Here is a 15,558-nt window from a genome sequence, read left to right on the forward strand (position 1 = left end):
AAAAAAGGGTGTGACACTAGGCCTAGAAGATCATTGGGGGACTATGCTAGACCAGTTTACAATCATGGACTGTCAAGCGTCAGACCTCCACCCATAGTAGCAAACAACTTCGAGTTGAAGCAAGGTTTGCTTCAAACCATCCAAAACAACTACATCTTCAGAGGGAAGGTGAATGAAGATCCAAACACTCACTTGATGGACTTTGAAGAAATCATGAACACCTTCCAGTACAATGGAGTATCAAAAGATGCGGTATACCTGAGGGCATTCCCCTTTTCATTGAAAGATGATGCGAAGCACTGGCTTTGTAGCTTACCCACAAGGTAGATCAGGACATGGGAAGAGATGACCAAAATGTTTCTTGACAAGTACCAAAGGAAACAATCAAAGTTGTATCTCTGAGAAGTGACAAAACATTGGCTGACCCAGTGGTGAAAGCAAGACCCGAGGTGGTGAACAAGCAGACCAAGACACTAGAAGAGAAAAAGAGTGAAGAGCAGAAAGGCCAGAGTAGTGGGGTACAAAAGGAGATTGAAGAAAGTAGACATACGCCAGCTCTACCATTCCCTCAAAAGATGAAGCGGGAAAAAGTTGACAAATATTTTGGCAACTTTTGGAGATGCTCAAGCAACTTTATGTAAACATTTCCTTCATATAGGTACTCACTCATATGCCTTCTTATGCAAAGTTCCTGAAGAAAATTCTGTATAGCAAGAGAAAATTAGAGGAGATAACAATGGTCAAGTTGAATGCCCACTATAGTGCCATATTGTAAAACAAAATTCCCCAAAAGTGTGGAGGCCTAGGAAGCTTCAGTATACCATGCTCGTTAGGGAATTAGAAATTCGACAAGGCCCTCTATGATTCTGGTGCGTCTCTAAATCTAATGCCTCTGTCTGTATTCAGGAAATTGGAAGGTGAGCTTGGAGTGATAAAATTAATACCAGTGTCCCTACAACTTGTTGACCAGACCACCATTTTACTTGAGGGAATCATTGAGTATATTCTAGTTTGGGTGGAAAGGATTATGTTCCCCGTAGACTTTATTGTGGTGGATATAGAGGTGAACAAGGAGGTGTCTCTGATTCTAGGGAGGCCATTTTTATGTACAGATAGAGTTATCCTTGATATCTATGAGGGGCAACTTATGCTCAGAGTGGGCAATGAGAAAGTGGTGTTCCAAATGAAGAGGATGATGAAATACCCCAGTGATGAGGCGTTTGCCTACTCGTGTTTCAAGCTAAATGTTGTTGGGGAATTGGCCAAAAAATACAAGTTTGACAAGCTTGTGAGGAATACTCTAGAGAGGTGTATTACTCAGTCTAGCAAAGTGGAGGATGAAGATCCTGAAATAAAGAAAGAGGTTGAAGCTCTTGAAACTGAGGACCAAGTGGGTGATGAGGAGAAACTAAAAGAGGAGGCTTCTAAGCCTAGTGTGGAATTGAAAATTCTCCCTATTCATTTGAAATATGCTTTTCTTGAAACTAACAATTTTCCTGTGATTATTTCTGCTTACTTGACAGGTACACAGGAGAAAAAGCTGGTGGAGCTGCTGAAAAAGTACAAGAAGGCCATTTGATGGAGTATAGCTGATATTCAAGGAATTAGTCCAGGCCATTTGCATGCACAAAATTATACTGGAAGAAAATAGCAAGCAAGTGGTGCAGCCCCAACGTAAGTTGAACAAAAGTTTGGAGGAGGTAGTGTACAAAGAGATCATCAAATTGCTAGATGCGGGAGTGATTTTCCCCATCTTCGTTAGCTAGTGGATTAGTCTAGTGCTAGTTGTTACTAAGAAGGGGGAAATGACAGTGGTGAAGAATGAAGACAATGAATTGATCCCCACAAGAACAATCACTAGGTGGAGAATGTGCATTGATTATAGAAGGTTGAATGATGCAACAAGGAAAGACCACTTCCCACTTCCCTTTATTGATCAAATGCTCGAGAAAATGGCTGTACATAGATGCTACTACTTCTTAGATGGGTACTTAGGCTACAATCAGATACCCATTTCCTCTGAAGATATTGAGAAGACCACATTCACTTGACCGCCAGGTATTTTTGCTTACAGGAGGATGCCATTTGGGTTGTGTAATGCACCTGCCACTTTTCAAAGGTGTATGATGTCTATATTCTCCGATATAAACGGGAAGTGTCTAGAGGTATTCATGGATGATTTCACCATCTTTAGTGATGACTTTGTGGATTGCTTGAAGAATTTGGAGCTTGTGCTTGATCATTGTGAAGCCACCCACTTGGTTCTTAACTGGGAGAAGTGTCACTTCATGGTGAAAGAGAGAATTGTCCTGGGCCACAAAGTGACTGCACATGGCATTGAAGTTGATAGAGCTAAGGTTGATGTAATTGCTAGGCTCCCTCCACCGACTTCTGTGAAGAACATAAGCAGTTTCTTGGGACATGCTGGGTTATATATGAGGTTTATCAAAAACTTTTCCAGCATTACCAAGCTGTTGACTGTATTGCTAGAGAAAGATGGCAAGTTTATCTTCACTGTGGAGTGCTTAAGAGCATTAGAATTGATAAAGGAAAATCTTGTGAGTACTCCTATTATGTTGACGCCTGATTGGAGCTAGCCATTTGAGATAATGTGTGATGCTAGTGATGTAGTTGTGGGGGAAGTTCTGGGGAAAAGAAAGGATAGGATGTTTAGGTCTATCTACTATGCAAACCGGACGTTGAATGATGCTCAAGTCAACTATGCCACTACTGAGAAAGAGTTCTTTGTAGTGGTCTTTTCTTTTGACAAGTTTAGATCATATTTGGTGGGGAGTAAAATGATTGTACACACTGATCACTCAGCCCTAAAATACTTGTTGAGTAAGAAGGAGTCCAAGCTGCGTCTGATGCGGTGGGTGTTGTTTCTCCAAGAGTTTGACTTGGAGATCAAGGATAGAAAGGGCATATATAATCAAGTCGCAGATCATTTATCTTGACTTGAGAGACCTGCGGTTGAAATAAGGGAGGAGTTTCCTGATGAGCAGATTTTCTCCATTGCTACGGTCTCTGAAAGGCCGCCTTGGTATGCGGATGTAGCCAACTTTTTGGCTAGTGGATGGTTGCCTCATGACCTCTCTCGTGATCAAATAAGGAAGCTTCAAGGTGAGGTAAAAATTTATTTTTGGAATGACCCTTTCTTGTTTAAACTGTGAGCAGATGGTGTGATTCGAAGGAGTGTGCCTGAAGGAGAGATGGCAAGCATTATTTCTCATTGCCATGATGGAGCAGCTGGAGGACACTAAAGTGGAAATCGCATTGCAGCAAAGGTTATGGAAGTCGGTTTCTATTGGCCTACTTTGTACAAAGATGCACGGGCATATGTAGCTGCATGTGACAAGTGTCAAAGGGCAGGTAACATTAGCAAGAGGGATGAGATGCCACTAAACTCCATTCTAGTATGTGAAATTATTTATGTTTGGGGCATTGATTTCATGGGCCCGTTCACATCATCTCATTCTTATGAGTATATCCTAGTAGCTGTTGACTATGTCTCTAAATAGGTCGAAGTAATCCCTACTAGGACCAATGATGTTCGGGTAATGTGTGAGTTCTTATGGAAGAGCATTATTACCCGCTTTGGGACACCTCGAGTGATTATCAGTGACAATGGGTCGCACTTTGTGAACAAGTAGTTCGCTGCATTGTTATCTAAGTATGGGGTTACACAAAAAACAGGAACCCCGTACCATGCCCAAACTAATGGGCAAGTTGAAGTGGCTAACCGTGAACTAAAACAAATTATTGAAAAGTACGGTTAGTGCTTCTCATAAGGATTGATCTGTAAAGTTAGATGAAGCTCTATGGGCATACATAACTACAATGAAAATAGCCATAGGGACTTCACCATTCAAACTAGTGTATGAAAAATCGTGTCACCTACCTGTTGAGATAGAACATAAATCTTATTGGGAAATTAAGATGCTTAATCTTGATCTTAGTCTTGCAGGTGAACACAAGTTGACACAGATGAACGAATTGGATGAATTTAGACTGGACGTGTATGAAAATGCACAAATTTTTAAGTAGAAGACAAAGAGGTGGCATGATCGTCTGATTAAGCCAAAGGAGTTTCTGAAGGAGACAAAGTCTTACTATACAATAGTAGACTTAGGTTGTTCCCCGAAATATTCAAGTCAAGATGGACAAGTCTGTATGTGGTGAAACACGCCTCACCGTATGGGCCATTGAAATACAGGATGATGAAGGGAATGAAAGTTTTAAGGTGAATGGGCACATGTTGAAACAGTATCTTGTTGAAGGATTTGACAAGCAATCCTCTAGCATCGTGATAAAATGAGCCTAAGTGATGGAGTAAAGCTGACGACTATAACTCAAAACTACTTCTAACCCTTTTTCTTGCTTTTGTAGAATAGTTGGATAATTGTAGTGTAGGATTATTAGAGTTTAGGAGTTTTGATAGTTGTTTGAATAGGTATGAGCATGAATCAGACACAAAATAAGTAAATAATAGAGTTGGGGTGCGACCCGTAAGCTAAAAAGTGAAAAAAAATCAAAACTTTGAGAAAAATGGCCTAGCGTGCCGCGTGGGGCGCCGTGCTAGGCCAAACGGGAAATTCTATCAGAACTCACTCTTTGAATATCTCCACTACCGTGTCGCATGGGGCGCCGTACCCAGCGACACGGCAGTGCAAATGTTCGGCCAGATTTTGAAAAATAAATTTCAAATAAAAAATAAGAGACGCCCAATTCAACGCTCTAACACCCGATACCTTTCCCCTCTTTTCCCCATTATTTCACTTTAACTCATCTCCAACTATTCTCTCTCTCACTCCAAATCCCTCTTCTTCCTCGGTCCTTTATCCTCTCATCTTCAAGGTAAGTAATTCTATTTTTTTTGTCACTCTCTTAGCTTTTCTTATTGTTTTAGTTAACTTTAGTTTAATTTCCCTAATCCTAGGTAATTTATTTTTTCTAATATTTTAGCTATTTTTCTTCTATTTTGGCTGAAAATTATGCATAAACTTGTGGGGTTTCATTATTCTTATGATTGTTGGTGATTTTTATGTGTTTTGATGGTGCTAGAATTATTTTGTGATGGATTTTGGTGGGAGTGCCAATATGGCCGAAAATTGGAGGGTGTTTTGTAAAAAATTGGAGCACTTTGTGCTATTGTTACATTGTGGTGGTGTTGTGGTTGTTGTTGGGAGATTGATTGGTATTGTTGTATAGTGGTCCTAGACCAATTGAAGTTGAAACTATGAGTTGAACTTGATGAATGCAATGTGTTTGATAAAATGCCCCAATGACAAAGAAGGTGAAGTTGTGCTTAATTAGAGAAACTTTGTTATGAGATAATGTGATGTTTGATGATAAGTATGGGGTGGGAGGTCATGTCCTTATGTTTTGAAACTTTAACGTGTTAGTCCCGAGTGCTAATCGATTGACCACCCCATGCTAATGTGTTGCTAGGTACTAATTGGGCTGTCTGATTCATGCTAAGTACGTATGTAGTGTTGTATTGTAACTTCTTTATTTTGTTAGTGGTAAATTAGACTAACTTCTTATTCTTCATTTCTTAGTTACTAGTTTAGCTTCTGAATTTTGTATTGTACACTAGTCTAGTCCGTGGCTATGTTGTTGTAATATTATGTTGGTGGTTGGGTGGGTTGTTGATTACTAGTGCCATGCTTTCAAAGGGGTAGTTTGAATTCCCGATATACATTGTACTTGTCAACATGCCAATAAAATAAGTGTGAGGTGGTTACCCCATTTGGTCTTGTTTTGTTTTAAGTGTTGTGGCTAATTGTGTTTTTCTTGTGTAGGTATAATGTCTCACCGTCCTAGAAAACGTTCTAATACAGGTTCTTCCGAGGTTGCCTCTAGTAGCCGTCGAGGAGGTAGGCGGACACCTCCCCCGCCCCAGTAGAGAAGGAAGAGGAGCGCATTGATCCCGATGCGGATGTAGTACCGGACTGCAAATATGGCATTCAGGTTGTGCCAACTCATGCTAGGATGTGGTATCGTACGTTTGCTCTGGCAGTGAGTCCCGAACCAAAAGTTGGTAGTGATGATGGCAAGCTAGCCAGGAAGTACTCGGGGATTTACAACAACATCAGATACCTGTGTTTTGAAAGCTTGTTCCATCCCGGTGAGTCGGTGAACGTGAACATGGTCAAGGAATTCTATGCTAACTAGAAACCTGAGGGTAATTTAGATGAGGTACATGAAGTGGAGGTGATAAGCAAGATGATTCCCTTTTCTTCCCGGGTAATAAATCAAATCATGGGGTTCACGGAGCACTTGCATAAGTTGTTCCTCAGGTTGCTGCATCGGCCCCCTATCCTAATATTAGACGCTAGTTGTGTGGCGCGGGGTCTCTTGCCACATGGACGCGAGATGCTAATGTCATGACCCAAACTGATGGGCCGCGACAGGTACCCGGTACCTTACTCAACTGAGTACCAATATAACGTATCTTTTTGTATCATAGATAAATAAGTAAATGAGATAGAAGGACTGTCGTGGGATAACTAGAATAAAACATGTAATACCAACTTATACATAAGAAATACGAGCATATAAGACCAAAATGATCACTCGTACACTGAACATAGGCCAACAAGGCCTTACAATCTTTTACGTACATGACATATGTCTACAAGCCTCTAAGAGTAGATAAATACCATAAAGGTCAGGACAAGGCTCCACCATACTAAACAATACACGTCCAAATCATACTGACCAAATAAGCAACTCCAGAGCAAATGGAACGCTCCAACATCTTCCGCTGAGCTGATAGCCTACTTGGAGGACTCTCGACCTGTCTATCGGGACCTACGGGCATGAAACGCAACGTTCCCAGGACAAAAAAGAGACATGAGTACAAATAATGTACCGAGTATGTAAGGAATAAATATCAGTAAATAATAGACATGAGAGAAACATGGAGTAAAAGATTCGACATGTAAGTCAAAATAGCTCTGTGAATCATTTTATACTTATAATGTCATACATATGCTTATAAATGTCATACCATGCATAGGTATATGCATTCATAACATCATCAAGCCTCTGAGGGCATCCCATCATATCATCTCAGCCACTGTGGGAAAATCATCAACGTATACCAGCTGATCAGGTGGTGGTGCGTATATAACACCGTAACCTTTTACCATATCCCATATACATATATATATATATATATAACGTCATCTGATCATGGGTCAATGTACATGTATAAATGAATGTAATGCATGAGAAGTATGTCAATAAAATCTCTCGGAACGTCATAAGATCATTATGCCTCTAATTAATATCATGAAATAAACTTTATCAACTTATGTATTTTCTGAGACTCATGAACATATGATAGAATAGCAGGACACATGGGGAATCAAGAACATAAGCATCTCTAGCATTTTCTATGAATAGAGTCATTTATGGAAGTTGTGCATTTTCTCGTTTCGTTTGTATCGTATGGATCATGAAAAAAGAAATAAGGGATAGCCTCCACATAGGTATATTCATTCATAACACCCGTTAAACACGACAAAACATGTAATGACGGATCGAAGTAGGAAACAATATGTACGCTATTCTTGAGAAAGATTGTACCGTGCTCTCTTAAAATTGAATCTCACGCTGCTATTACATAATCTTGTATGAATTTTGCTAAGAAAATCACGTTGTCATTCAACTCCATATGATATCTCTCTTTGTGAATTTGATCATAATCTTGCATGACCTTTGTTGAAGCTTCATCCGTAACCTTAGCATCACCAAACAAATTGCTTGAACTCCATCCATAAGCTTAGCAAGCTTAGCATCTAACGTTGCTGGTCTTTGCAAGCATGCCATAACCTTTCCTATTCTCTAAGTTACATTACTAAATAATAAACCAACCTTTGCGCCACCCTACCACTGTATATACTGAGCTTCCTTAAACTAGACTAGAATTTACATATCCAAAACCCACCAATCTTTTCTCCCTCCTTAATCCAAGTGAGGTGAACTCGTTTTTTGAATAAACCAAAAAAGAAGAAGAAAATAAATGAGATTTGTATACCTAAGGTACATAATATTGATGTTAATAAACATCTTCAAAGCTATGATGAGATCGTCATCTGATTGGATCCTTTCCACATATTAAGCCATAATCCTTTTCCAAGTTTCATGGTCTTCATTAGTAGAATCCTTTTTCTTTTATTATTTTCCTTTATTTTCTCCATCACCTCCATTAGAATTTACACTACTTCTCGTCCTACCAGTATACACATGTGTATTGGAAATTTTCCCAAGTCATTCAATGTTTTATTTCTATCCTCATTTGTAATCCCTTACGTGTAATCAAGGCAACTCATTTCTTATGACTCATCATGCACATTGGTGCCACTCTGGCTTGGATTAATGCCATTTGGTAGCCCCAAAAAGAATCCTTATCCACTTAATCCTATTTAATACCATAATTATCTCAAAAATTAATCAATTATCTACATAATTAAGAATTATCTCAAATTACTTAAAATACTACTCACTTTCAACACACTCTATATACCTTACTATCATGGTCATGTGGTACCTTGTATGTTACTAGTCCATAAATACTGGGTATTTTAGCTCGGGCCATATTTTATCCAAAATCGACAACCTTCAACGAAATTCATTTTCTTTGATTTGTTTACCATTTAACCTTCAAGAATTTACTTATCACTTGTTTGAAATAGCGTAATACTTATACTCTCAAAATAATCTCATTCCCGAGCTTACGTCGATTAACTTACGATGAAACTTTAACTTACGAAAATGCGGGATGTAACATCTCATTTCCAAGATTTCATCAATTTACTTATGGCATACTTTCACGCACGAAAACATGGGTGAAACATCATTTCCCCCTTTGGAACATTCGTCCTCGAATGTTGACTGATACACTTATCATTATCATAACCTATAGCTCTTCTGAATGCTTTAGTACTCTCCTTGCCATCTAGGCAACTGTTTTGTGAATAAATCCAAAGGCCAGGGCATTCCCCTCTTTAGGCCTCTTTCTCACACCATGACTTGTGGTCGGAATCCTTCCAATCTCGTAACTGTTTCTACCTTCTATCATGCATCCTATACGACTCTGACCTTGTAAGTGCGCCTATGCGACTCTTTTCTCCTTTTTCCTCTAGATTTTAGCCAATCTCTAGGCCTCACTTTGTAAACATATACAGAGCTTGATAAGGTGTCCCTCTGGGCATCTATGGGTATACTGAAGTTCTTCGCTCGGTACTTTGTTGAACTTACGAATATTGCTATATCTTATTTCATAGACCTGGATATCATTCCTGGATACTGAATCCCCGTGCTTCTAGCTTTCTATCCAAAGTATGAACTATGCACAACCTTCTGCATTTGAGTATCTCGTACGTTGTTCACCTTTACTTACTTACCTTAAAATCTCGCATCACATCTTCTATCTCTTTCATAACCTCCCTTCTGCATAGGTATAAGTCACATCCATAACTTGAAGCTCTATTATAATACTAGCACCTCTGGTGCATACACAATCTAGTGGGAGCTTCATACTGACTTCTCATGAGGCTGGTATTCTTCTAACTGGCTTTATCGTAGAGCCGTTATAGAATATGGCTACTGTACTATCTCTCTTGTACCTCTGATATTAATAGTGATTCTGCAAAGTTCTTAATCATGATGTCTATAATTTTCTGGATCCAATAATCAGACTCCTGATTTACTTAGTTGATGTAACTCTTTAGTTTCCTCTTTCTTCTGATAAGCCTTTATGTAGGTTTAAGTTATCTTTCGATCTGTGGCTTCTGGTATTAGCTATTACTTTAGTCTTTCATGGGCACTATGGAATACCCATGATACAATCTTTTAACAATTCAATCCTTTGTCTATGACCTGGACTCAATTCTTTCTTTTAACTTATACCGGAGTCTTCTACGGCTGTATGATTGTCAACATAAATGTTGCATGGATAATACTCCGAAATATTAAGTGCGTTCATAACGTAAATAACTCTGGATCATTGATCGAATAATTCCTTCTGTTCCTTCTCAACTTTCTTTAAACGTAATCTATTACCTTTCCTGGTCTTTCTGCCACCCTCGTTGCGTGCATACTTAGCTTATATTAGTTCCCACGCATGCCGGAATTTTTGTGCACCTCATATGGTCTCGAATAATACTTTTGATTTTACTTCCCGTTCAATAGCCACAGTAGGTGCCACTTTCTTATGGAGTGCATACAATGTTGTTGTGAGACTGTTGTTATAAGACCATTTTCCCTTTAGGTCAATGAGCTTAGGTTCAAGCCTTTTTCCTTATTTCCTCAGCTAGTCTTTCATTGTAGTACTTAGGGAGGACCCTCTGACTCTTGTAAAGCTGCAAGCTAATTCCATCGTATTTCCGATAGAATTTTTGATGTCCTTCCTCGCTTATAATTATCCGTAGTTACTTACCTCCACGCCCTTGTGCTTGTAGGGTTGCTTCTTAACTAATATTTTGACTGTCTTCCCAGTGGCACTCTCTTTTATTTCCGTAACACTCATACGGTACCTTTAACTACCTCGACTCCTATCTAAATATTTCTCAAGTATAACCATGTCATAACTGCGGGACTGAATTCACTATATTGGGTTTTACTATGTTTATCTTGCACGATCTGCTGATTTGCCTGTAACCTCTTGTCTATCCATGACTAGGCTCTTCCTGAATCAACTACTAACTACTCGTTGGCATATTCTTATATCAATATTCCACGTAATCTTTCTTGGGTAATTTCCTTTGTCTTAACTTACGTCTCGCACTGGCTCCTTATCTATCAATAATATCTCGGGCAGGAACCCTTACTTTCTCTCATTGACGTCGTGTTTGCATGATGTTCAGGAATCGTAGTATATCTGTAGGATTTGAATAAGTGCAATCTCATCCCTTTCTCATTTTTATTGCATTCTTCCTTTACCATTCCATAGTTACTAGAATCACTTAATTCTGACTTAATGCCACATCACTCCATACTCCCCCTTTAGGGGAGTACTAAGATTTAGTGCTACGATGATTTACGTATAGATGTTTTACCTCTTCATCTTTGGCATCTTTTCATATCATCGATGACCCTTACTCGCCTCACGGTAATCCTTCTATACCAAGGATAACAAATTTCCTTACTCGCGAGGGTGACACTTAATATAACTGGTACATACAGTCCCTTAAGCTTAACTTTGCTCACATTGTTTGCTTTAGGGAAGCGTCTTCCTGAATGACCTTTCTCTGAATTTCTCATGAATATTCTTTTGTTGTCCATTCTATTATTGCCGGAACGCAATCTGAAATTCTCATGATGTCGACCATTATCAAATCACTCAGTCCCTAATTCATGTTTAGTTTATCTTCTTCACCAGCCCATACTGATTTCTATTACTTTGGGGTCTAACTTTTCCTTCTGGTAGTAGCATTGGAGTCACGAACTTATTTCCCAAAATGAGGCTATGACTTTATGGCCTATACTCTTTTATTGTCTCAAGGCCTATTACCTCTCGTTTTTTCCTTCACTTGACTCTAGACTCTGTATTACTGTCATCTTTTTTATCTACCGTTGTCATCCATGTATCACATCTTACTCGTAATGCTTCATTATCTCTCTTCTTATTTCCGTGCTAACATTTATGTCTATCACTTTATTCTTAAAACTTAAACAAGACATTCTTCTGCTTCTAGCTCCCCTTGCTCCATCCACTGGCTCTTTGGGCTGCCTAACATTCTCTCTCTACTAGGGACGAGAGTCATACTAAGGTAATATTTATCCCTTCCAGGATTCCAGTACTTGTCTTTGTAAAAAATATTTTGAACACTCTAGTATTCATAACTAGTTGTACTATTCTAGAATGCACCATCTCGGTGTCTTACAAGGAGAATTATTACCACGTTTGTAATATCCTTCGAAAATATCATCTAACGCTAACAATCCATCCAACATTTTGGATTACTTTAACCCCAGCTGGATCCTGATATCCTGTGCTTCTCTTAAACTATATATGTTGGCTCCCATGGAGCATAACTGAGACGGTGTGACTAAATTGTACATACCTCTGTTGCAATTGAAGGTAACTCAAAATGCTTATATTTCTCTGCTTGAATTGTAAATAGTGTTAATATTCATTAACTGGGTACCTCATATCCTTCTTCACCTTGCTTCTTTTACTTGCTGAAACTTGTGTCTACCTTCCGATTCTCTTATTCCTTTTTACCGTAAGAGTGGATAGACATTCTTTCCTTATGGATTCTTATCAAGAAGCTCACACATCTTAGTACACACATGATCTGCTGAATACCTCATATTTATCCATCATAAGCATGATGCAAAAATCGAGTTCCTCTGATTCAACTCTTCCACAACTATATCTCCTACCAACCGTCTTTCTGGATGTAGGCATTGTCGTATTATGAATAAGATAGAGCTTAGAAAATTGAGTTTTTACAACTGATCTCTACCACACGATCTAGAGTAAGAAGAAAGAGTGACAGTCCTAAATGCCATGTAGCCTCCTGCTTATAAGTGTGGTGCACAACACACCCATAAACAAGTTTCTACTAGACACGGCTTATAGACTCCCTAGGACAGAACTGCTCTGGCACCCGGTACCTCACTCAACCGAGTACCAACATAACGTATCTTTTCGTATCATGCTATCATAGGTAAATGATACGGAAGGGTTGTCGTGGGATAACTAGAATAAAATATGTAATACCAACTTATACATAAGACATGCGGGCCTATAAGACCAAAATGATCACTCGTACACTGAACATAGGCCGACAAGGTCTTACAATCTTTTACGTACATGACATATGTCTACAAGACTCTAAGAGTAGAAAAATACCATAAATATAGGGACAGTGCCCCACCATACTAAACAATACACGTCCAAATCATACTGACCAAATAAGCAACTCCGGAGCAAATGGAGCGCACCAACATTTTCGGCTGAGCTGATAGCCGACTTGGAGGACTCTCAACCTATCTATCGGGACCTGCAGGCATAAAACGCAGCGTCCCTAGGCAAAAAGGGATGTGAGTACAAATAATGTACCAAGTATGTAAGGAATGAATATCAGCAAATAATAGACATGAGAGAAACATGGAGTAAAAGATTCGACATATAAGTCTGAATAGCTCTGTGAATCATTTCATACTTATAATGTCATGCATATGCATATAAATTCCATACCATGCATAGTTATATGCATTCATAACATCATCAAGCCTCTGAGGGCATCCCATCATATCATCTCGGCCACTGTGGGCAAATCATCAACGTATACCAGCTGATCAGGTGGTGGTGCGTATATAACGCCGTAACCTTTTTCCATATCCCATATATATATATATATATATATATAACCTTTTCCTATATCCCATATACATATTATGTACATATATACGCGTATATAATGCCATCTGGTCATGGGTCAATGTACATGTATAAATGAATGCAATGCATGAGAAGTACGTCAATAAAATCTCTCGGAACGTCATAAGACCATTATGCCTCTGATTAATATCATGAAATAAACTTTATTAACTTACGTATGTTCTGAGACCCATGAACAAATGATATAATAATGTGACACATGGGGAATCAAGAACATAAGCATCTCTAGAATTTCTATGAATAGAGTCATTTATGGAAGTTGTGCATTTGCTCGTTTCGTTTGTATCGTATGGATCATGCCAAAAGAAAGAAGGGATAGCCTTCACATACCTGAGCCAATTCTCTTGACAAATCCCTATAACACCCATTAAATGCGACATAACATGTAACGACGGATCGAAGTAGGAAAGAATCTGTACCCTATTCTTAAGAAATATTGTACCATGCTCTCTTAAAATTGCATCTCACACTCCTATTACATAATCTTGTATGAATTTTGCTAATCAAATCACGTTGCCATTCAACTCCATATGATATCTCTTTGTGAATTTGATCATAATCTTGCATGACCTTTGTTGAAGCTTCATCCGTAACCTTAGCAGTCACCAAACAAATTGCTTGAACTCCATCCATAAGCTTAGCAAGCTTAGCATCCAACGTTGATGGTCTTTGCAAGCATGCCATAACCTTTCCGATTCTCTAAGTTACATTAATAAATAAGAAACCAACCTTTGCGCCACCCTACCACTGTATATACTCAGCTTCCTTAAACTAGACTAGAATTTACATATCTAAAACCCACCAATCTTTTCTCCTTCCTTAATCCAAGTGAGGTGAACTCATTTTTTGAATAAACCAAAAAAGAAGAAGAAAAGAAATGAGATTTGTATACCTAAGGTACATAATATTGATGTTAATAAACATCTTCAAAGCTATGATGAGATCGTCATCTGATTGGGATCCTTTCCACATATTAAGCCATAATCCTTTCCCAAGTTTCATGGTCTTCATTAGTAGAATCCTTTTTATTTTATTATTTTCCTTTATTTTCTCCATCACCTCCATTAGAATTTACACTACTTCTCGTCCTACCAGTATACACATGTGCATTGGAAATTTTTCCAAGTCCTTCAATGGTTTATTTCTATCCTCATTTGTAATCCCTTACGTGTAATCAAGGCAACTCATGTCTTATGACTCATCATGAACATTGGTGTCACTTTGGATTGGCTTAATGCCATGTGGTAGCCCAAAAAAATCCTTATCCACTTAATCCTATTTAATACCATAATTATCCATAAAATTAATCAATTATCCACATAATTAAGAATTATCTCAAATTACTTAAAATACTGCTCACTTTCAACATACTCTATATACCTTACTATCATGGTCATGTGGTACCTTGTATGGCACTTGTCCATAATTATCGGGTATTTTAGCTCGGGCCGTATTTTATCCCAAATCGATAACCTTCAACGAAATTCATTTTCTTTGATTCGTTTACACTTTAACCTTCAAGAATTTACTCATCACTTATTTGAAATAGCGTAATACTTATACTCTCAAAATAATCTCATTCCCGATCTTATGTCGATTAACTTATGACGAAACTTTAATGTACGGAAATGCGGGATGTAACATCTCATTTCTGAGCTTTCATCAATTTACTTATGGCATACTTTCATGCATGAAAACATGGGTATAACAGCTAATGAGTTCCACAAAGATATGAAGAAGTGCAATTTCCAGCGTTCCGCAAGATTTATTCTCCGGTTGATTAATGCAAAGATCATGCCTACCCAGAACGACACTGACGTCTCCTGGTTGAAGATGTGTCTCATTTATGCTATCTTGACTCAGATGAAGTTTGAACTGGGTAAGATTATTCTTGAGCACATGTCTCGAGTACGACTACTTGGGGCCCGCTGCTTGTATTTCTCGAGCATTATCACACGGCTTCTGCGGACGCACCATGTGGAGGAGTACCATTATGACCAGACGATTCCGGTTCTGCGGCCTCTTAAGCCTTTTGATATCATAGTTGTAACGGACCCCCCGTTGTTGTTGTTCCTGTAGATCAGAGATTTATTCGTGTTAAGGACACACTGCAGGTGTTGTTTGCTGATTTGCGC

General features: G+C 38.7%; 1 protein-coding gene across 1 annotated transcript; it reads left to right on the forward strand.

Moving 5' to 3' along the window:
• The first annotated feature begins 286 nt into the window (after nucleotides 1-286).
• LOC142175331 (uncharacterized) lies at nucleotides 287-1,579 on the forward strand. Its single transcript, XM_075241914.1, has 4 exons — nucleotides 287-323; nucleotides 430-518; nucleotides 659-771; nucleotides 907-1,579. Exons 1-4 carry the CDS (start codon nucleotides 287-289, stop codon nucleotides 1,577-1,579), a joined length of 912 nt encoding a protein of 303 aa, XP_075098015.1.
• The last annotated feature ends 13,979 nt before the right edge of the window (nucleotides 1,580-15,558 follow it).

The sequence above is a fragment of the Nicotiana tabacum genome, chromosome 21 (genome assembly GCF_000715075.1).
Source record: "Nicotiana tabacum cultivar K326 chromosome 21, ASM71507v2, whole genome shotgun sequence".
Taxonomy (NCBI): Eukaryota; Viridiplantae; Streptophyta; class Magnoliopsida; order Solanales; family Solanaceae; genus Nicotiana; species Nicotiana tabacum.

Excerpts from the sequence above, each read along its gene's own strand:
- LOC142175331 (XM_075241914.1), top strand. The coding sequence starts at position 287 with ATGATGCGAAGCACTGGCTTTGTAGCTTACCCACAAG. Across the intron at positions 324-429 it reads CTTTGTAGCTTACCCACAAG|TGGTGAAAGCAAGACCCGAG; the intron begins GTAGATCAGGAC and ends TGGCTGACCCAG. Across the intron at positions 772-906 it reads GCCCACTATAGTGCCATATT|GAAATTGGAAGGTGAGCTTG; the intron begins GTAAAACAAAAT and ends GTCTGTATTCAG.